This window comes from Myotis myotis, unplaced genomic scaffold, assembly GCF_014108235.1.
Source record: "Myotis myotis isolate mMyoMyo1 unplaced genomic scaffold, mMyoMyo1.p scaffold_m19_p_19, whole genome shotgun sequence".
NCBI classification, from domain to species: Eukaryota; Metazoa; Chordata; class Mammalia; order Chiroptera; family Vespertilionidae; genus Myotis; species Myotis myotis.
In genome coordinates this window covers 9,981,961-10,005,875 of record NW_023416323.1, presented here as the reverse complement: position 1 = coordinate 10,005,875, position 23,915 = coordinate 9,981,961, and the positions used below count along the sequence as shown (strand labels likewise).

General features: G+C 40.1%; 1 protein-coding gene across 3 annotated transcripts in view; it reads right to left on the bottom strand.

Moving 5' to 3' along the window:
• Positions 1-759: 759 nt before the first annotated feature.
• ZNF567 (zinc finger protein 567) overlaps positions 760-23,915 on the bottom strand; it is a 66,854-nt gene continuing 43,698 nt past the window's right edge. For all 3 annotated transcript variants that reach the window (XM_036345449.1, XM_036345448.1, XM_036345447.1), the window contains exons 3-5: positions 5,258-5,384; positions 4,889-4,975; positions 760-3,035 (exon numbers count right to left, since the gene is read on the bottom strand). In XM_036345449.1, the coding sequence (XP_036201342.1) occupies positions 1,315-3,035; positions 4,889-4,975; positions 5,258-5,384 (1,935 nt within the window). In that variant the 3' untranslated portion in view covers positions 760-1,314. The remainder of the gene's footprint in view (positions 3,036-4,888; positions 4,976-5,257; positions 5,385-23,915) is intronic.

Sequence of the window (23,915 nt, the reverse complement as noted above, 5' to 3'; positions counted from 1 at the left end):
ATAAGCCAAACCAATGGACATGGACAACAGGGGGATGGGAGCATGAGTTTGTGTGTGGGGGGGGGAGGTTGGGGGTTAATGGGGGGGATGAGGACACATTTGTAATACCTTAACTTATAATAATAATAATAATAATAATAATAAAAAAGCTATAAAAAGCTTATTTTATATAGGCATATTATATTATATATAGCCTTACTTATACATATTTCCTGTAACTGTGTCTACTATAACAACTATACTCCCAAATTTTACTCACCTATGTTCCTCCTTAACCTCCCTGTCTCTAGAATGAACTCTTTGATGTTGAATTAGGTGTAAACTATGCCTCAAATTACCCCTTTAATCATGACAACTATAGGATTCCCTCCAATAGCATTGTGTAAGGATTCAGCCACAACTAAACATCTTTCTACATTAATGACATTCATATATTCATAATTAACAACATTCTCACAAGTATGACATCATAAGGATTTGATTTAATAGGAATTCTCCAGTTGAATGATTACTAAAGACCTTTCTCCACATTGATTACAATCAGAGCTGTTACTTTCCAAAGTTGAGAAAGGTCCAAGATGTTTGGCAGTATCTATCATAAACTGAAAAAGCTTACATATTCCCTTGGATGGAATAATTCCAGTCTTAATGTAAAATCAACAGAAATACATACACACATGCACAAAGAAATATACAAGAATACTTATAGTAGTAACTTTATTATAATACAAAATTATAAAAAATACAAATAACCATCAAGAGGATAAATAGCAGGCTCTTTTTAAAGTGGAATACTATACAAAATAAATATGAAAACACTACTGCCACATAATGCATGAATCTTCAGAATGTTGAGTGAAAAAAGACACAAAAGAATTCATGATGTATGATAAAAATATGTAAAAACATGCAAAAACTACTTCATGCTGTTGTAAGCCAGGGAAGTGATAATCTTTGGGGAAGTAATAACTATGTGTGTTTTTTTCACCGAATGCAATGAGAAATATAGTTCATATTTCATTTCTGTTATGAAGACTAATGCTTTTGGCCATTTAAAATTCTTGCCTCTCCCTGTATAAGTTTTTAAAAAGTAAATTGAGTCATCAGAACTTGAAAACAAAAATTAGATTCACTGCTGATAGAGTTCAGTAACAATGATCATACCAATTTATATGCTAGTGAGCAGTAAAAAGTTATGCTGTATGGTACTTTAAATTAATAACATCTGTGATTAAAATGACCTTATTAGCATGCTTTTAAAAACTAAAGTTTTACAATAACTTGGGAAGGAAGGCTTCCCAAAGAAATCACATTTTATTGCATGTCCATTTTTTCTCCCTTGTGAGTTCTCTGATGGACAATGAGGTTTCTCTTATAACTAAAGGACTTACCACACTCATTACAAATATAGGGTTTCTCCCCTGTGTGAGTTCTCTGATGTACAATGAGATTTGTCTTCTGGCGGAAGCACTTTTCACATTCATTGCACTTGTATGGTTTCTCTCCTGTATGAGTTCTTTGATGATGAATGAGATAGGACTTCCTGCTAAAGGCTTTCCCACACTGAGAACATTCATAGGATTTCTGACCTGTATGTATTTTGTGATGTACAGTGAGGGTTGCTTTCTGACGAAAGGACTTCCCACATTCATTACAAATATAGGGTTTTTCCCCTGTATGGATTCTCTGGTGTAGATTGAGATTTGTCTTCTGACTAAAGGATTTTCCACATTCATTACATTCATATGGTTTCTCTCCTGTGTGAGTTCTGTGATGATCAATGAGGTATGATTTCATTCTAAAGGCCTTCCCACAGTGAGGGCATTCATAAGATTTTTCCCCAGTATGTGTTCTCTGATGTGATACAAGGGTTGTCTTCTGGCGGAAGGACTTTCCACATTCATTACAAATATAGGGTTTCTCCTTATTATGAGTTTTCTCATGAAGAGCAAGAGTTGTCTTCTGGGAAAAGGATTTCCCACATTCATTACAAATATACGGCTTTTCCCCTGTATGAGTTCTCTGATGTACAGTAAGGTTTGCCTTCTGGTGAAAGGACTTCCCACATTCTACACAAATATAAGGCTTCTCTCCTGTATGAATTCTCTGATGTAGAGAGAGTGTTGTCTTCTGGCGGAAAGACTTCCCACAGTCATTACACTCATATGGTTTCTCTCCTGTATGAGTTCTCTGATGACGGATTAGATGTGACTTCAATCTGAAGGCATTCCTACACTGTAGACATTCATATGATTTCTCCCCTGTATGTGTTCTCCGGTGATCAGTGAGGGCTGTCTTTAGACGAAAGGACTTACCACATTCATTACAAACAAAGGGTTTCTCTCCTGTGTGTGTTCTCTGATGATCAGTGAGATATGACTTCCTTCTAAATGAACTTCCACACTCATGACATTGATAGGGTTTTTCCTCTGTGTGAATTCCCTGATGCAGAATCAACACTGACTTCCTGCAGAAGGACTTTCCACATTCAGTGCAAATATGTTTTTTTTCAATATTGGTTGCTCTTCTCCTTTTATTATATTCAGATGTGTTTGCTTTTATGTATGTTCTCTGATATGTAAGTAAGCTTCCTTTTTTAAGCAATAATTTCTCGCAGTCATTATATCCAAGTGACTGTGCTGGAGTTTCCATCTTACGATACTGCATCCGAACTTCATTATGACTGATAGCCCTACCATTTTGATTATGGGATTTGACTCCATAGTGAGCTGTCTCTGATTTAGCAATAAAGAGTGGCTTCTCATATCCATCATACTCACTATGCCTCTTTCTTGCAGGACTTATATTATTGATGATTAATTCTGATACATTTTTAAAAATCTTTCCATAATGGTTATATTCAGGAATTAGATTTTTTGAATTTATAGGGTTTTTGCTTAAAGTAAGTGTGTTGTCATACACATTATTGTTCTCCTTAATCAGTTTTTTGTGACTGATGAATACAACTGATCTAGAATACTTATGTTGGTGTTCCTTGAATTTCACTATAAAGTCTTCAGCTTTCCAGTTTTTTTCTAGAAAAGAATATAATAATAACTTGTGAATGTTCACACATTTGCTATGAAAAGGAATTGAACTAAGGTCTACTATGTGAGGCAAAAGAAGACTTCAGACAAATTACTCACTGCATGGGACACAAAAGCTAAATGAAACATCTGCTTCAGTGTGGAAAAGAATAAAAAAATAAGCAATGAATGCTAATAACTTTTCCACTTTGCACCAGAACATCATACATAAAGGTGACTGAACATAAGAAGCAGTGAAGAGAAGACAAAAATAGTGGAAGAGGGATTGATGTTTTGATAGGTAGATTCATAGGCAATAAAGTGAAACTATCAAGGGCATTAAGCTTTAAGTAGGATGGACAAGATTAGTAGAAAAGCTTATTCAGGGAAAATATTAGAGAAAGGATTACTTTGGGAGGACACAGATCAGAGCCTATACTTTTAATTATCACTTTTGGATTGCAAGGTAAAACACTTCCAGTTGTTCTACCACCCCTGTCCTTGTAGCTATCAATAGTTAATTAATGATTCTAAGCATCAATTAATTTCCTAGTGTTTAGAAAAACTATCCTATAGTCTTAGTCTAATTCTCCATATAGCTGGGAATCATTTTCTCTTCTGAAAAAAAACAAAAACAAAAACAAAACAAAACTAAGAGAACACAAGAGGAAATTTAAAACTGACTAGGGTTATACTCACTGGTGTATTCAGATTGCTGTTACTACCAATTCTTTCAGAATTGTTAAAAAAAACCTCTCATGACCATCAATTATAACTATTACTCTTTTTAATTGCTGACTTATTTTTTCAGGTTTAAAGAAAGACTGTTCAATTTCCCCAATTTACAGTAACATTCCCAACTCCAGATGAGATTGTTCATTCTGGTTCTAGATTGTTCTTTAACTTTCACCTTCATTTCTCTTATAAGTTTAGAGCTATATTTGACTTCTGTTACTTTGCAATCATCCAAATCTAGTGGGGCAATGCTAAACCTAGGCTCACAAATATTTTTATGCCTTGAGTCCATTACCATCAATACTAACATACAAGGAATTTATTCTGTAAACAAAACTTTAAACCCCTTAGAATCACTTTTCATATTCAAACAAGTTTTAAGGGTTGTTCCTATATCTGACAAATCTCAGCCATAAAAAGTTTACATTGATTTTGTGTCATAGGTAGTGTTTGGTAGAAACAAAACATTTTATTCAGAATGCATACTGCCATGGCCTAAACAGGTATATCCTGAAAGGAACTTATAAGTACATGCCTTCTGAATGAGGGAAACAAGATATCTCCCCTGTATAGCTCCACAAAAAGTTCATGAAGCAAGTACTAAATACCTACAGCAAAGACTGAAACAAGGGATCTTATCTTTGAGGGAAAGGATTCTTAAGCATAAACCATGTACAATCAGATATTACACTATCTAATCATATCCAACTACTATATATGTTATAATTCATAAGTAGCAAGGGAATTAACAGAAAAACACACAACAGTGGATACGATGAGTAGTCAAGCAATAATTTGTGGAGAAGAAATCTCATGACTGAACCATAAGATACACAGTTTGTGAAAGTGAGAATACAATACAATGAAAAACACAGATATGACAAATCCTACATTGTTGGAGAAAAGTTAGTAGACTGGATTAAGTGGAAATTAGGAAGAGTTTCCAAGAGAGAAATAAATTTGAAAAGACCAGATTAAGACTTATTATGTTAATCCTTGAATAATTAAGCATTTCAATTTCATATAAAAAACAATAAGAAGTAACAAGTGATAGATATCACCAACTTCATAACCATTTAAATGTTTATATTCCACTAGTTTCATCTGTTTTAGAGTCAGAAACTCACCTAAGCAGGTCTGACCTGTCAATGATGTCCATGGCTCTTCTCCTCGTTCCAACTTCAGGATCACATCAGGCTTGGTCATGTGACACCCTGATAAGGAAAGATTTGGATTAAGTTGCTTAAGGTTCAATATACTTGAAAAAACTAGTAAGGTTTTTTTTAATACTGCATTTCCAATACTACATATTAAGACACACCTTTGTGTAACAGTAAACTTAACACCTGGTACTGTGCAAGTGAAAGATATAATCATTCTTTCTGTTAACCACAAAGGAATCATCACCTGTTATCCCTGAAATTCAAGATCACACATACTTTAGGCACTATGAAAGAAAATACATGCTACTGAAAGTGTCAGAAAGGTTTTCTTACCCACAGAAATGAGGTGACAATAGTTTTCCAACATCACATCCATGTATAGAGTCTTCTGAGCAGGATCCAGGTGCTGCCATTCCTCCTGTGTAAAGTCCACAGTCACATCCTTGAAAGACACTAATCCCTGCAATGGATAGAAACTGTGTTCACAACAAGTTGACTAGATATTAGGCACTAGTTTTGATCCTGTTTCTTTGTGGCATTCATAAGAAAACTTGTAAAGAAAGCCTGTCATTTTTGTGATTTACATTGTGAGGAAAACAAAATCAAAGTATAAGTACCTGCCACCAAATTTATTTAGTAACTCATTTTAAACTATTTACTGTGAAGTCACTTTGTACCCTAAATCTGCATTCATTCACTGGGATGCCAAGACATACAAAACAGCTCAGCCAGTGTGGCTCAGTGGTTGAGCATTGACCCATGAACCAATAGGACATGGGTTTGATTCCTGGCCAGGGCACATGCCTGGGTTGCGGGCTTTATCCCCAATAGGGGGCATGCAGGAGGCAGCTGATTGGTGATGTTTCTCTCTCACTGATGTTTCTATCTATCTCTTTCCCTTCCTCTCTCTCTAAAAATCAATAAAAACATATTAAAAAGAAGACATACAAAACAATGTCCCTGCTTACAAGAAGTTACAGCCTTAAAACTTGTAACATATACCTTCAAGAAAGCATGTGTAAACACAAACCTGCAAGGTATTACAAGTAGTACAACAGAAGTATGTACAAGATGCAGTATGTCATAACAGCAGAACAATTTTCTCAGCATCCAATGAGGAGGTTAATTTCTCCCCCTTCAAGATTACTGTAATGTGCAAGAAGAATATGGTTTTAAAATGCATGGAAGTGAGTTTTGGCATGAAGTGATCATACAGTGAATTGGCCAGGAAAACAATACCTCAGATCCTATATAATAAAAGACCGTTCGACCATTTGACCAATCGCTATGACGCGCACTGACCACCCGGGGGCAGATGCTCCAACTGGTAGGTTAGCTTGCTGCTGCGGTCTGGCCGGTCAGGATTGGGCGAGACAGGCCGGACATGCTTTGGAACCCTCCTGCAGTCCTTCCCCGGCCAGCCAACCTCCTGAAGTCCCTCCCTGGCCAGCTGGCGTCAATCAGCCCCCCATTGGGGCTGGGTGAGATGGCCTCAATTGGGACTGGGCAAGAGGGGCCGGACACACCTTGGAGCCCTCCTGCGGTCCCTCCACAGCCGGCCAACCTCCTGAGGTCCCTCCCTGGCTGGCTAGCCCTGATCGTCCGATCAGGACTGCGTGGACACACCCTGGAGCCCTCCTGCAGTCCCCTCCGGCCCCAATCATGCACTGGTGTGGTCCCTGGGTCTGGCCTGCACCCCTTTGCAATCCGGGACCCCTCAGGGGATGTTGGAGAGCCTTTTTTGGCCCGATCCCCGCAGACCAGGCTGAGGGACCCCACTAGTGCACAAATCTGTGCACCAGGCCTCTAATCTCTATATATAAGCCTAAGTGACTGAATGACTGAACGACCAAATGATCAGTCAACTGGTAGCTATGACATGCACTGACCACCAGGGGCAGATGCTCAATGCAGGAGCTGCCCCCTGGTGGTCAGTGCACTCCCACAGCAGGAGTGCTGCTCAGCCAGAAGCTGGGCTCAAGGCTGGTGAGTGCAGCTGCGGCAGCACGAGCCTCTCCTGCCTCCACAGCAGCAGGTGCCACAGGGCTGGGATGAGTGGGAGTGGCTCCCGGCCCCGGCTTGGGCTCTTCCCCAGCCATCTGCGGCTTTGTGTACTGCTACATCCCCAGAGTGGTCCCGGGCTGTGAGAGGGTGCAGGCCAGGCTGAGGGACCCCACCAGTGCACAAATCCGTGCACCAGGCCTCTAGTAATAATGATAAAATCTGAATACAATATATAATAACCAACTAATAGCACTGAAAGGCAACCAAAACAAGCAGAAATATCCTTAAAAGACAGCACCTACAATGGGTAAGACTGTTAAGTTTGTGGCTTTTTTGCATGAAGTACTGTACCCCAAATCACATAGCTGTTAAGGTAGAAAATCACAGAGTACTTCCTCAAAGGTGGTATAGAACAGAACTGGATGGCAGACGAGCTGGAGAATTAGGGATAAATTCTTAAAGCAAGAGAACTGTAGAACAGATAAGACCTAAATTCTGAGTCTAAACCAGGGGTGGGCAAACTTTTTGACTCGAGGGCCACAATGGGTTCTTAAACTGGACCGGAGGGCTGGAACAAAAGCATGGATGGAGTGTTTGTGTGAACTAATATAAATTCAAAGTAAACATCATTACATAAAAGGGTACAGTCTTTTTTCTTTTTTAGTTTTATTCATTTCAAACGGGCCGGATCCGGCCTGCGAGCTGTAGTTTGCCCACGGCTGGTCTAAACTCTGCCAGAACTCCAGGTTGAGTTAAATTAAGCAATTGTTGGAGAGATCACAGAGGGCTTAGGAAAAGCAGACAGAAAGATATCAGAATAAAGTTTTAAAAAATAAAAGTGCTCCTAAAGAGATTGAGATTTCTGTATTTTTTATTACCAGCATTCCACAACTTGCTGATAGCTCAAAGAGATTAAAACTTAAGTCTTACAGGCGCAGGTATTAGAAATTGAGGCTGACAAAACAGTAGGATAGTATAAAGGGTAAAACCCTGGGAAAAAGAAAACAGCAGAAAGTAAGCCCCCAAAGCTATGTATAAGCACTCATCAACTCCTTGCCTGAGAGCTAAAGAACATGAGGAGAAGGAGAACCTACCTCTCCTTAGGGGGCCAGGGTAAAAAGCAGTAGCTGGAGTTTAAAAAACTAAACAAATATATGAGCTGCTTCATACTTGAAGTGGAAATTGAGGGTGGGGATGGGGGGCACAGTAGGGCAGAATATGAAGCTTGAATCCAACTAAGTGAATCATCTGCTAGAAAAAACACACAATAATCATTAGAACAATAGATATAACTGATTTTGAATTACTATAAATAAGTATTCACAAAGCCCAAGTTTTTAGCAAAAATGACTGAACATGCAAAGAAAACAAAACAAAAATAAAGGAGGGAGAAAATGACCCATATTCAGAAAAAGATAGAGTAACTAAGTAATTAGTGGGCCACAATGTTGTATTTTGTCCCAAAAGGCTTCCAAGTATTTATTCTAAATGTTTCAAAGAAGTAATGGAAAGCTTGGCATGGAGTGCCAGAATGTAAACTATAAAAAAGACCAAATAAAATACTAGAATTAAAAGTACAATAACTCATATGAAAAATTCACTACATAGACTCAGTAGCCGGCCAGAAATAGAAAAAAGAATCAGCAACCTTGTAAACAGGTCAATAGAAAGTAAGCAATCAGAATAGAAAGAATAAAGAATAAGGAAAAATTAATAGAAACAGAGATCTGTGGGTCAATTTCAAAATAATCCAATAAAGATGTAATTAATGTGCCAGAAAGAGAAAAAAAAAGAGCTTGAAAAAATTTTAAGGTAATAATGGCCTAATACATTCATAGTTAGCAAAAACTTTAGCTTACATATACCAAAAAAGCATAATGAATCTCAAAAGGACAAAAATCAGAGAAAACCACACCCTAGAAATCCCTAATCAAATTGTTAAAAGTCAAAGATAATGTCAACCAAGAATATTTTCGGCAAAATTATCTATTAAAAATAAAGACAACATAAAAGCTCTTTTCAGATAAAATCTGAGATAATTCATCACTAGCAATACATAACCACGTAAAGGAAGTTCTTCAGATTGAAGATAAAAAAATGTCACCCAATGATAACTAAGATCTTTAGGAAGGAATGAAGAGGATGAAAAAATTTATATTATGAAAGACTATAAATATTAATTTCTTTCCTTCTTTAAAAGACATGACTATGTTAAGCAAGTGTTGGTGAACATTTTCTGTTCTTTTAGCATGAAAGCAACCACAACAGTACGTAAAATGAATGAGCAAAGTGTGTTTCAATAAAATTTCAGGTATGGACACTAAATCGGAACTTTATAAAACTTTCATAGAACAGAAATATTTTACTTTTGCATTTTTCAAACATTTGTGAACTATAAAAAAATTCCTAACTCACAGTTTGTACAAAGGCAGATAACAGTTTGGATTTGGCTTGTGGGTTGTAGGTCGTTGATTTAAAATAAGCATTCTAAAATCAATTATTTACAAACATAAATATCCCATACATGGCAAAACCAAAACCAAAACAAACCCAAAAAACAAAAGATGGGGATATCAGGAAACATATCTATAATGTTGTAAGATTGATGTATATTCTTTTAGTAATTCAGTATTCTAAGTAAATCATAATGAGTTAAAGTTGCATGCTGTTCCTGGCTGGTGTGGTTCAGTGGTTGAGCACTGACCTATGAACTATGGGGTTGTGGGCTCAATCTCCAGTGGGGGTCATGCAAGAGGCAGTCAATCAATGATTCTCTCTCATCATTGATGTTTCTACCTTTCCCTCTCTGAAATAAACAAATATTTTTTTTAAAAAAAGATGCATGTTGTAATCCTTAAAGCAATAATAATACAGGGATAACTAAAATGTCAATAAATAAATATATATTATTAAAATGTATTTGACTTACACAAAATAAGAGAAAATTAGGAAAAAATGAACAAAAACATGTTAGAAGGAACCTTAATGAATATTATGAAGTGTAAGACACCAATCAAAGACTACATACTTTATCATTTCAACTATACAAGGCAAAGGCAAATTTATTGAGACAGTAAAAAGATTAGAGGATGCCAGAGATTAGAGGAGAGGAAGTGATGAGTAGGTAGAGCACAGAAGATTTTTAGGGCAGTAAAACTGTTCTGTATAATACTATAATCTATACTAATAATAGTGGAATATGCAAATTGTCCGGGACGCTGTCACAGTATTAGTAATGACTGAACAGTAGGCTGGCAGGCTGTGTGGGGTGACAAAACTGGCAGGGGGGTTAGTGAGGGACGACCAAATGACTGAACAGCAGGCTGCATGGGGCAACCAGGCCAGCAGGGGGGTTAGTGAGGGATGACCAAAAGACTGAACAGCAGGCTGCATAGGGTGACCAAGCTGGCGGGGGGCCAGTTGGGGTCAACCAGGCTGGCATGTGGGGCAGTTGGGGGAAACCAAGGCCGGAAGGAGGGCAGTTGTGGGTGACCAGGCCTGCAGGGGGGGCAGTTAGGGGCGACCAGGCCGGCACGGGGGGCAGTTAAGGGGCAACCAGGCCTGCAAGGGGGGCAGTTAGGGGCGATCAGGCCGGTGGGGGGGCAGTTAGGGATGACCAGGCCAGCAGGGGGGGCAGTTAGGGGCAATCGGGCCAGCAGGCAGAGGTGTTTAGGGGTGATCAGGCCTAAACCAGCAGTCAGACATCACCCGAGGGGTCTTAGATTGGAGAGGGTAAAGGCTGGGCTGAGGGGACCCCTCCTGTGCACGAATTTTGTGCATCAGGCCTCTAGTGGTGGATATATGTCATCATACATTTCTCAAAGTGTATAGAACACACAACACCATGAATGAACACTAATGTAAACTATGAACTTTGGGGGATAATGATGTGTCAGTATGGGTTTCTTGACTATAACAAAGGTACCACTCTGGTGGAAGATGTTGATAGTGGAGGAAGTTATGCCATGTGTGGGGTAGGGGGTAAATTGAGACTCTCTGTACTTTCTTTTTATTTATTTATTTATTTATTTATTTATTTATTTATTTATTTATTTAAAATAAATCTTTATTGTTCAGATTATTACAGTTGTTCCTCTTTTTGCCCCAATAGCTCCCCTCCAGCCAGTTCCCCCCATCCCCTTTCCACTAGTCCCTCCCCCCCCACCGTCCTCATCCATAGGTGTACGATTTTTGTCTAGTCTCTTCCCACATCCCCCGCACTCCCTTCCTCCTGAGAATTGTCAGTCCACTCCCTTTCTATGCCCCTGATTCTATTCTGTTCACCAGATTATTCTGTTCGTCAGACTTTTTATTCACTTGATTTTTAGATTCACTTATTGATAGATATGTATTTGTTGTCACTTTGTTGTTTGTAATTTTTACCTTTATCTTTTTCTTCTTCTTCCTCTTCTTAAAGAATACCTTTCAGCATTTCATATAATACTGGTTTGGTGGTGATGAACTCCTTTAGCTTTTTCTTATCTGTGAAACTCTTTATCTGACCTTCAATTCTAAATGATAGCTTTGCTGGGTAATCTTGGTTGTAGGTTCTTATTATTCATCACTTTGAATATTTCTTGCCACTCTCTTCTGGCCTGCATAGTTTCTGTTGAGAAATCAGCTGACAGTAATATGGGTACTCCTTTGTAGGTAACTAACTTTTTTTCTCCTGCTGCTTTAAGATTCTCTTTGTCTTTTGCTCTTGGCATTTTAATTATGATGTGTCTTGGTGTGGTCCTCTTTGGATTCCTTTTGTTTGGGGTTCTCTGTGCTTCCTGGACTTGTAAGTCTATTTCTTTCACCAGGTAGGGGAAGTTTTCTGTCATTATTTCTTCAAATAGGTTTTCAATATCTTGCTCTCCCTCTCATTCAGTTGTTGGTACACTTGAAGTTGTCCCAGAGGCTCCTTACATTATCTTCATATTTTTGTATTATTTTTTCCTTTTGTTTTCCAGTTGGGTGTTTTTTACTTCTTTGTACTTCAAATCTTTGATTGATTCTTGTGACCCTCTAGTCTGCTGTTGGATCTCTGTATATTATTCTTTATTTCAGTCAGTGTATGCTTAATTTCTAATTGGTCCTTTTTCATATCTTTGAGGGTCTCACTATATTTCTCGGAGGTTTTTAAAGATTCCTGAGTAACCTTATAACCATGGTTTTGAACTCTATATCCAGTAGTTTGCTTTCCTCCATTTCTTTCATTAGTGACCTGTTTCTTTGTCTCTGCATTTTGGCTGCTTTCCTGTGTTGATATAGTGGCTTTGTGTGCTAGGTGTCCTATAAGGCCCAGTGGCTCAGCCTCCCTAATTACCTGAGGTGGACACTCTTGGTGCACCCCTTTGTGGGCTGTGTGCACCATCTTGTTGTAGTTAAGCCTTGATTGCTGTTGATATCACTGGGAGGAATTGACCTCCAGGATAATTGGCTGTGAGGAACAGTTGTGTCTAAAATGGGAGAGCTTCTGTGCTGGAGACACCCTTATGGGGCAGGTCTTGCTTCAGTGGGGCTTTGGTGCTCACTGAGTCTGCCCCCTGAGTGTGTCTCTTATGGATCTGAAGAGCTATAATCTGGATGGTCTCACTCTCACCACTGGGTACACCGACTCTTGGATCTCCAAGGAGGTGCAAAGTCAGCCACTGCCTGAGGCCACCCAGCAGGAGCTACAGAGAGATCTGCAGATTCCTCTTCTTTGTTTGGGGTTTGGTGGTGCCCAGATGAGGCGCAGCTGTGAAGTAATGCAGGTTGCTGACGAGCCTTAGGCCTTCTTTTGGAAGCTCTCGGTTCTCTGACCCAGCTACAGTTTGACAGGTTTTTAGGCAGAGAAAAGCCAGGCCATTCATATGCAAAAGCCTCTGCACACAGCTTGGGTGGGGTTGTTAATTGGGTGGGGCGGGGTCTCAGGGAATCACCAGGGCGGATCAAACCACAATGGCTGCCAGTCTGCTTTGCCTCAGAGAGGTCCCAGTGTCTGTGTCCCATGGCCCTCCCTGTGCTGGAACAATGAACGCTGCAAGTACCTCTGCGAGAAAGCTGCCCTCACGTTCCTGCCCAATGACAGACAGTACAGTTTCTCTCCGTATGAGTCTGGGTCCCCAAATTCTCACCCAGAACTGGAGTTCAGAGCAGTCGGGAGCTTGTATCTCCCTCCAGATTGAAAAAGACAACAGTGTACCAAGCTGCCAGCCCCTTTTGCGCGCGCCTCTGTACCTCCACACTTCCACACCTCTGCACCTCCTACTGGACTCAATGTGCTTTTCTCTTTCCTTCTAGTTGTAGAATTTCCACTCAGCCAGCCTTCCTGTGGTTCTGGATGATATTAGTTTTGTCTTTTAGTTGTAGTTTTATTTTTATTTTTTATTTTTTTAAATATATTTTATTGATTTTTTACAGAGAGGAAGGGAGAGAGACAGAGAGCCAGAAACATCGATGAGAGAGAAACATCGATCAGCTGCCTCCTGCACATCTCCCACTGGGGATATGCCCGCAACCCAGGTACATGCCCTTGACCGGAATCGAACCTGGGACCCCTCAGTCCGCAGGCCGACGCTCTATCCACTGAGCCAAACTGGCTTCGGCTAGTTGTAGTTTTTTTTTTTTATTTTATTTTATTTTTTTTTTTTAAATTTTTATTGCTTAAAGTATTACAAAGGGTATTACATATGTGTCCATTTTATCCCCCCGCCCTAGACAGTCCCCTAGCCTCCCCTATCCCCCAATGTCTTATGTCTACTGGTTATGCTTATATGCATGCATACAAGTCCTTTAGTTGATCTCTTACCCCCCTACCTCCTGCCCCGCAACCCTCCCCGGTCTTCCCGCTGCAGTTTGACAATCTGTTTGAGGCAGCTCTGCCTCTGTATCTATTATTGTTCAAAAGTTTATAATGGTCTCTATTATCCATGAATGAGTGAGATCATGTGGTATTTTTCCTTCATTGACTGGCTTATTTCACTTAGCATAATGCTCTCCAGTTCCATCCATGACGTTGCAAATGGTAAGAGTTCCTTCCTTTTTAGAGCAGCATAGTATTCCATCGTGTAGATGTACCACAGTTTTCTAATCCATTCATCTACTGATGGGCACTTAGGCTGTTTCCAGATCTTAGCTATGGTGAATTGTGCTGCTATGAACATAGGGGTGCATATATCCTTTCTGATTGGTGTTTCTGGTTTCTTGGGATATATTCCTAGAAGTGGGATCACAGGGTCAAATGGGAGTTCCATTTTCAGTTTTTTAAGGAAACTCCATACTGTCTTCCATAGTGGCTGCACCAGTCTGCATTCCCACCAGCAGTGCACAAGTGTTCCTTTTTCTCCACATCCTCTCCAGCACTTGTCGTTTGTTGATTTGTTGATGATAGCCAGTCTGACAGGTGTGAGATGGTACCTCATTGTTGTTTTGATTTGCATCTCTCGGATGATTAGTGACTTTGAGCATGTTTTCATATGTCTGTTGGCTTTCTGAATGTCCTCTTTTGAAAGGTGTCTATTTAGGTCCTTTGCCCATTTTTTGATTGGATTGTTTATCTTCCTTTTGTTAAGTTGTATGAGTTCCCTATAAATTTTGGAGATTAGGCCCTTATCAGATATGACATTGGCAAATATGTTTTCCCACACAGTGGGTTTTCTCGTTGTTTTGTTGATGGTTTCTTTTGCTGTGCAGAAGCTTTTTATTTTGATGTAGTCCCATTTGTTCATTTTCTCTTTCGTTTCAAGTGCCCTAGGAGCTGTATCAGTGAAGAAATTGCTTCGGCATATGTCTGAGATTTTGTTGCCTTTGGATTCTTCTAGAATTTTTATGGTTTCCTGTCGTACATTTAAGTCCTTTATCCATTTTGAGTTTATTTTTGTGTATGGTGTAAGTTGGTGGTCTAGTTTCATTTTCTTGCATATATCTGTCCAGTTTTCCCAACACCATTTATTGAAGAGACTATCTTGGCTCCATTGTATGTTCTTGCCTCCTTTGTCAAATATTAATTGAGCATATTGGTTCGGGCCGATTTCTGGGCTCTCTATTCTATTCCATTGATCTATATGCCTATTCTTGTGCCAGTACCAGGCAGTTTTGAGAACAGTGGCTTTGTAATACATCTTGATATCTGGTATTGAGATCCCACCTACTTTGGTCTTTTTCAGGATTGTTGCAGCTATTCGGGGTCTTTTTTTATTCCAGATGAATTTTTGGAGAGTTCGTTCTAGATCTCTGAAGTATGCCATTGGTATTTTAATGGGAAGTGCATTGAATTTATAGATTGCTTTGGGTAGTATGGACATTTTAATGATGTTGATTCTACCAATCCATGAACACGGTATGTTCTTCCATCTGTTTATGTCTTCCTCTATATCATTTTTCAACGTCCTGTAGTTTTCTGAGTAGAGGTCTTTTACCTCTTTAGTTAAGTTTATTCCTAGGTAGCTTAATTTTTTTGGTGCGATGGTAAACGGGATTGTTTTTATAATCTCTCTTTCTGAAAGTTCACTATTGGTGTATAGAAATGCCTCGGATTTCTTGGGGTTAATTTTGTATCCTGCTACATTGCCAAATTCATGTATTAAGTCCAGTAGCTTTTTGATGGAGTCTCTAGGGTTTTGTATGTATAATATCATGTCGTCTGCAAATAAGGACAGTTTTACTTCCTCTTTTCCAATTTGGATGCCTTTTATTTCTTCTTCTTGCCGAATTGCAATGGCTAACACTTCCAGTACTATGTTGAAGAGGAGTGGTGAGAGGGGGCATCCCTGTCTTGTTCCTGTTCTTAGGGGGAATGGTGTTAGTTTTTGTCCATTGAGTATGATGTTGGCTGTGGGCCTGTCATATATGGCTTTTATTATGTTGAGGTATGATCCTTCTACTCCCACCTTGCTGAGAGCTTTTATCAAAAATGGGTGTTGAATTTTGTCAAATGCTTTTTCTGCATCAATTGATATGACCATGTGGTTTTTTTCTTTCAATTTGTTTATGTGATGTATCACGTTTATTGATTTGCGGATATTGTACCATCCTTCCATCCCTGGGATAAATCCTACTTGGTCATGGTGTATGATCTTTCTGATGTACTGCTGGATCCGATTTGCTAAGATTTTGTTGAGGATTTTGGCATCTATGTTCATGAGGGATATTGGCCTGTAATTCTCTTTCATTGTGTTGTCTTTACCTGGTTTTGGTATTAGGGTGATGCTGGCTTCATAGAATGAGCTTGGAAGTGTTCCTTCCTCTTGAATTTTTTGTAGTAGTCTGAGGAGGATAGGTTTCAGTTCTTCCTTGAATGTTTGGTAAAACTCCCCTGTGAAGCCGTCTGGTCCTGGGCTTTTGTTTGCTGGAAGCTTTTTGATGACTGCTTCAATTTCTTCCATAGTTATTGGCCTGTTGAGATTTTTAGATTCTTCCTGATTGAGTTTTGGAATGTTGTATTTGTCTAGGAATTTGTCCATTTCCTCCAGGTTGTCTAGTTTGTTGGAGTAGAGCTGTCCATAGTATTTTTTAACAATCATTTGTATTTCTGTGGGGTCTGTTGTTATTTCGCCTCTATCGTTTCTGATTTTGTTTATTTGGGTCCTCTCTCTTTGCTTCTTGGTGAGTCTGGCTAGAGGTTTGTCAATCTTGTTTATCCTTTCAAAGAACCAGCTCTTGGTTTCATTGATTTTCTGTATTGTTTTTTTGGTCTCTATGTCATTTATTTCTGCTCTAATCTTTATTATCTCCTTCCTTCTGCTCACTCTGGGGTTTTCTTGTTGCTCTCTTTCTAATTCTTTGAGTTGTAGAGTTAGATGATTTACTACCATTTTTTCTTGTTTTTTGAGATAGGCCTGTAGAGCTATAAACTTCCCTCTCAGGACTGCTTTCATTGTGTCCCATAGGTTTTGGATTGTTGTGTTTTCATTGTCATTAGTTTCCAGGATGTTTCGAATTTCTTCTTTGATTTCATTGGTAACCCAATCAATATTTAATAGCATGCTATTCAGCTTCCAGGTGTTTGAGTATTTTGGGTTGTTTTTATTGTAGTTTATTTCTAATATTATGCCATCGTGGTCTGCGAAGACGCTTTTTATGATTTCAATCTTCTTGAATTTGGGGATACTTTGCTTGTGACCCAATATATGGTCTATTTTTGAATATGTCCTATGAGCATTTGAGTAGAATGTATATTCCCTGGCTTTCGGGTGAAGTGTTCTGAAGATGTCTATTAAGTCCATCTGATCTAGTGAGTCATTTAGGATTGCTGTATCTTTGCTGATTATTTGTCTAGAAGACTTATCCAGTGCTGTCAGTGGTGTATTAAAGTCCCCTACAATGATTGTATTGTTGTCGATCTCTCCTTTGATATCCTCCAGGAGTTTTTTTATGAATTTGGGTGCTCCTGCATTGGGTGCATATATGTTTACCAGGGTTATATCTTCTTGTTGTATTGATCCCTTTAGTATTATGAAGTGGCCTTCCTTATCTCTTGTTATGGCCTTCACTTTGAGGTCTATTTTGTCCGATATAAGTATTGCTACCCCAGCTTTCTTTTCCTTTCCATTTGCCTGAAAGATATATTTCCATCCTTTCACTTTCAGTCTGTGTGAGTCCCTTCTAATGAGGTGGGTTTCTTGTAGACAGCAGATGTATGGGTCATGTTTTTTTATCCATTCAGCCACTCGATGTCTTTTGTTTGGAGCATTTAGTCCGTTTACGTTTAAAGTTATTATTGAAAGGTACTTGTTTGTAGGCATTTCTGTTTTTGTGTGGCTGTTTTCTTTCTGAGCTTTTTATTTCTTATTTTTATACCAGTCCCTTTAGCATTCCTTGCATTGCTGGCTTGGTGGTGATAAACTCCCTTAGCCTTTTTTTGTCTGTGAAGCTTCTTATTTCCCCTTCAAGTTTGAATGATAGCCTTGCTGGATAGAGTATTCTTGGATTCAGTCCTTTGCTTTGCATCACTTTGTAAATTTCCGTCCATTCTTTTCTGGCCTGATGTGTTTCTGTTGAGAAATCATTTGACAATCTAATGGGAGATCCCTTGTATGTAACTTTCCGTCTCTCTCTTGCAGCCTGTAAGATTCTCTCTTTGTCCTGAACATTTGCCATGGTAATTATGATGTGTCTTGGTGTGGGTCTTTTTGGGTTCACCTTGTTTGGGACTCTCTGGGCTTGTGTGACTTTTTTCTTCCCCACCTCAGGGAAGTTTTCTGATATTATTTCTTCTAATAGGTTTTCTAATCCTTGTTCATCCTTCTGTTGTTCTGGTACCCCTATTATTCGTATGTTGTTTCGTTTCATGTTGTCCCAAAGCTCCCTTAGGCTCTCCTCCTGTCTTTTCATTTTTTTCTCCAATTGCAGTACGTTTTGGGTGTGTTTTGCTTCCTTGTCTTCTAAATCACTAATTCGGTCCTCCGCTTCTCCTAGTCTACTGTTGATACTTTCAATGGAGTTTTTCATTGCAGCTATATCACTCTTCATTTCTTCTTGGGTCTTACTTAAGTTGTTGATTTTTTCATCTGTTTCTTCTAGCTTCTTGGAGAGGTTGTCGATTTTTTCCTCCATCCGGTTTATGCACTCTAGGACCCTTATTCTGAATTCTTTTTCTGTCATGTTGCATGCCTCTGTATTACTTAGCTGCTTTTCTGGAGAGTCCTCCTTCTCTTTCCTTTGGGGGTTTCTTTGTCTACCCATGTTTGATCTCGCTGACATATCTAGACGTTGAGTCGTTCAGTGGCTGCTCCCTTGGTGGCAGTGACTCCTTGGTCTGTGGTTGCTCTTCGGGCGGTTGCGGTAGCAGCTGCTCTTCAGTTGGCAGCAGCTCCTCTGGTGGGTGCTGTTCACAGCTGTGGTGGCTCTTCTGGCTGGTGGGGCAAGGTTTCACGTACAGCTGCTGTTCCTCAGCAGAGGGTGTGGTGCTCAGGAGGTTGCTGTTGCTTGGATCTGCTGCGTTGATTTAAAGGCACAAAATACAACACAACAAGGCACCACGTACCAGGCACTATACACAAATATATTCACGATATGAATAACCCCAAATAAAGGTGACCACCTGAATTAAGAGAATTAGGGGATAAGGAAGAAGGAAGAGAAAAAGAGAAAAGAGAAAAAAGAAAAGAAAATTAGGGACCAAAAAAAGGAGTGCAAAAATGAAATTGGGAAAAAGGAGGGGGGAAAATAAAAGCGAGAAAAGAAAAGAAAAGAAAAAAAAAGAGCGAAAAGAGAGAATGAAGTGGAAGAGGGGAAGAGACTTTTTTATATGAGGATAATACTCCTATAGAACAGCCATTAATCCCAACAAATTCCAGCAACAGCTCCCTGGAGATGAATGCAAACTAGAAACAACCAATAATATAACGATGAAAATAGAATGGAGAACACTAATCCCAAAATAAAATAAAGAGAAAATAAAATGGCACTTTAAAAAAAAAATGGTAAAATGGTAGCAGTAATAATACTGGTTAAAAATAAGAAGGTAGTAATTAAAAGGGTAAAATCAGGTGATGGAAAAAAGAAGAAAAAAAAAAGAAAAAAAAGAAGAAGAAAAGAAAAAAAAGAAAAAAAAAGGAGAAAAAAAAATTGGTTTCTTAGTTAAAAGGTGAAAAAAGAAAAAAAATATATTGCAGTAGTGAAGGTCCTTTGGTTCTTCTATTCTTCAGTGTGGCTCGCCTTAGACCTGCCAGGTATTCAGGAGAGTGTTGAGTTTCCCTGCGATACACTGTTCCTCTGTGTTATAAACCACAGTCCTTATTTTAAAGCAAGCCGCATTTGTTTCCCAGGCTGCCTTATTTTGTGTTTAGCAAAGAGTCAGTTTGTGGGTCAGCCTCTGGGTGGCAGTGTTCTGGGGTTGGCCTCTGAGGCTATAGGGCCTCTCTGTCCAGTGGAAGTTCACTGCCCAGAGCTGGCTGCGTAAGAGTTATCAGTGCTGTGTTGTTGCTGGGATTCTAGTTGTAGTTTTAATGTGGTTGTGCACAGCAGCAAGTTCAGGTGTTTATCTATGCCATCTTTGTTGTCCAGACTCTCTGTACTTTCTATTCATTTGTACTGTGAACCTAAAACTCCCCTATAATATAAATTATATTAAATGGGTTAAAAAAACAAACAGATTAGGCAAACAGAAAACAAACACCAAAATGGCAGCCCTAAATCCAATTATACCTTTAATTGTGTTAAATGTAAATGGACTAAACACTGCAATAAAAAGGGCAAAATTATTAGAATGTCTAAAAAGCAACATTCAAATATGTTCAGTCTATAAAAGACATACTTTAAATAACATAGTCACAAATATACTAAGAGAAAAAGGATGGAAAAACATATAAACAGTAACTATGGAAAAGCTGATTTGGCTATAGTAAAAGCAAAAAGTCTATGATAAAAGTAAATACACCATTATGTAGTAAAATATAACAATTACAAATGTATACATATGTGTACAGTTTCAAAATACATGAAGTAAAAATTGGCAAAAGTAAAATGAGACTTTAAAGTCTCAAATGAGGTTCCAAGATGGTTGTAGAGAGGCTGGAAATGGCACCCACTTGCTCCCAGCCCCACATCAGATTTACAGCTAAATTATAGACCAATTAACTTGAAAAATCACTTGAAGTATAGCTGATCTGGAATATTATAACCAAGGAGTACAGAAAAAGCCACAGAAACTGTTAAAAAGGGCAGAGATGGGGAAGGGGAGATGCAGTGGCGGCTGAGAAGCTGGAGGGATATATCACTGTTACAAAGCTTCCCCTCTATAAGAGCATGGGGTCTCAACCCTACACAGGGATCTCTAACCCAGAACAATAGATTGAAAGAGAAGCCTGTATAGCATCAACGGTGAAAAAATCAGTGGAATTCTGTCTGCCTGGGAGATTCTGACCACACCATCTCAGGGAAGGAGCGCTCCTATTGTTACAGCAAGAGTCTGGAGACTTTGCTCTGGTCTCCAACTGCTGGAAAGGCCATGCTTTTGTAACTGGGCCCTGCAGAAGGGTCTGCTGGCTGAACCTGGCAGTGTCTTTAAGAGGCCCTCTATTTTTGGGCGGAGATCCAGACAGTGACTAATCTGTGTGGCTTGGGGAAGAAGAACGGTCTCCCCCAACTTGTTGTGATGCATGGATGGCTGCCGGGAGCCGGTCCATGCTTGCTGTTTCAAGGGACCTGGCATATATGGCATACCGTTCTTAATATGTTTGCTCACCTTCTTGGCACTATGTGTTTTAACCAAGGTCTCTGAGAAAGGTTGTTTCCCCAGGTAGGGATTTTCCCCTGAAGTTAGGGAGGGAATAAAACCTCTTAACTAAGCGCCAGGGGGGTAATTAATCACTTTAACTAGGAACAATCATGCTTAAGCTACATAATCTTTACTCCCTGGAATGGAGATAAGAAATGCCCTAACCTTTGTAATAGAGATTGAAAGGATTGAATCAACTGGTATAAATACAGATGTAATAAGACAGCAAGACACAGAACTTAGAATACGGAACCAAGAGAGAGAGAACCTAGGCACAGAACCTACACAGAACGTTCTCTAGAGACAGAAGAACTTCGCTGGAGAGAACATGGCAAAAGATCCTGGACAGAAACTGGCCTCAGAACCTAGAGACAGAACCTAGCGAGAGAACATGGCAAAAGATCCTGGACTGAACCTGACTACAGAAATTGGCAAGAGAACCTGACTAGAACCTGGTGACTGAACCTGGCTGGAGAACCTGGACAGAACCTGGCTGGAGAACCTAGTGAGGGAACATGGCTACAGAACCTGGCTGGAGAACCTGGAGAACCTAGCAGGAGAACATGGACACAGACCCTGGCTGGAGATCCGAACCAGAACTTTGCTGGAGATCCAGACCAGAACTTGGCTGGAGATCCTGGCTAGGCTGCTGATCAACTGAACGCTGTCTCCGTGTCCTTCCTTCTTCGCCGACTCCATCCACACCTTTGGGGACCCCTGGACCTGCTGGGGTTGGACCCCGGCAGATGGCTCCAGTCCTGCTAGGTTCAGCAGCACAGGGGAATGGCACAGGGCTGGGATATTTGGCCTGTACTGCTGGGTTCAGAGCCCAAGTGAAGCTGGAAATTTTGGCCCTGGACTGCTGGGACTAACTTCATGGAGAGATAGGAATGCTCCATAGAGCTGATTTTCAGCCCACTTCTGCTTGGTTAGGTGGTGAGAAGGTGCAGGGGAGTGGTACCAGAGCTGGGATTTTCAGACTGTGTCTCCTGGGGAAGCTTTTGTCTAGGAGCCAGACAGGTAAGTGATGGGCTCTGAGGCTGCTTTGCGGGTAGGAGGGCAGGTTCAGACTCCCCTGTGAGTTCAGCCCATGCCACCATGGAAAGGAGGAGTGCCATAACTCTCCTACAGGTTACATGGACCACCCCAGATGGTAAACTGCTTGGATGAGCCCTGCCAATACTGGATACTCCACTGGGTACAGTTCGGTGTGTGGGGGGTGGTGGGAGAATGGCTCAGAATGAAGACATTCAAAGTGTGAGACTGTCAGAGGCTATTATTTTCAGATAGTGAGGAAAGTGATTCCTCTTCCTGCGGGCTGGGCCAGCAACATCCTCAACGGGAGACTTCTGATTTAGCCCAGGGTGGCTGAACTTGCTCCAGCAGAGAAGATTGGCTATACACAACCCTAAACAGCACTGAGCTTCCTAAGGGGGATTAGAGTTGGAGACTACTTTCCCCTCATTGAGTGCCTGAATGCATGATCCCCAAGTAGGGCAGCCACAACCCCTATCTTGGATAGCCTGAGTTCAGCTTAAAGTTCCTTGTTGGAAGGTTTTGAAGAAAGACCAGGAAACCTCATGGGAGAGGAAGAGTAGCTAACAGGTGGAGAAGGCCCTTAGTGAGCCTCAGTCCTATAAGGTTCTGCCACCAGCTGGAAGTTGGAAGAAGCTGACCCTTTTACACAGATTGACCCCTCCAATGTAAATGCAGATCTAGAAGATGCAGACACAAACAATGGACAGTGTGATAGAGACAGGCAGCCCAAGGTCAGTTACACAGCATGTCTGACAGCAACCTGCACCTGAAACCCACCCAAGAGCTAAATCCAACTACCCACACAAGTGGCACACCCTAAAGGGGATCCCGGTAGGCATCAGACCCTGCTGGAAACAACCCTGCTTCAGGGGCAACCCCTATACAGCATGTCATACACAGTGATTGATGTTTACCCTTATATTCACACAGCCTCTGAAAGGTTAACTTAAACCACAAAAGGGTCAATAGCAATCAAGCCTCAACTACAACAGGGGGTACACATAACCCACAAGAAACATTGCTGGAATACAAAGCTCAGGTCATCTGGAAAAGGATGCCACTGAGACCAATAAGACATCTCGAGACTGCACCTGCACAGCAGCCTGCACACATGGTCAAGGTTAAGCCTGAATATTGTTCCCACCCATGAATGGGTCAACAGCAGTCAAGACCCAATTACACCAGGAGAGCCCACATAATCCACAAAAGGGACACTCCTAGAGAACCCAGCTCAGGAGACCAAGAAGACCACTCCACTGATCCCAAGGGACACCTACTAATTAAGGCTACCTGATGAAGTCTTAAACACATAGCAGTTCTATCTAATACATAGAAAGAAATACAAAGAGATAGCCAAAATAGAAAGACAAAGAAACAGGCCTCAAATGAAAGAACAGGAAGAATCTCCAGGAAAAGAGGTAAATGAAATGGAGGTAAGCAATATTTCAGATATAGAGTTCAAAGTAATGTTCATAATGATGCTGAAAAACTTAGAACTATATCATGAAGAGACACAGAAACAATGAAAAATAACCAGTCAGAAACATGAATAACATATCTGACATAAAAAATATACTGGAATGAATAAAAAGTAGGTAGGATGATGCCAAAGACTGAATCAGCAATTTGAAAGACAAAGTAGGAAAAAAACACCCAATCAGAGCAACAAAAAGAAAGAAGAATTAAAAAAAGAATAAGGCCCTAACTGGTTTGGCTCAGTGGATAGAGCGTTGGCCTGTGGAATGAAGGGTCCTGGGTTTG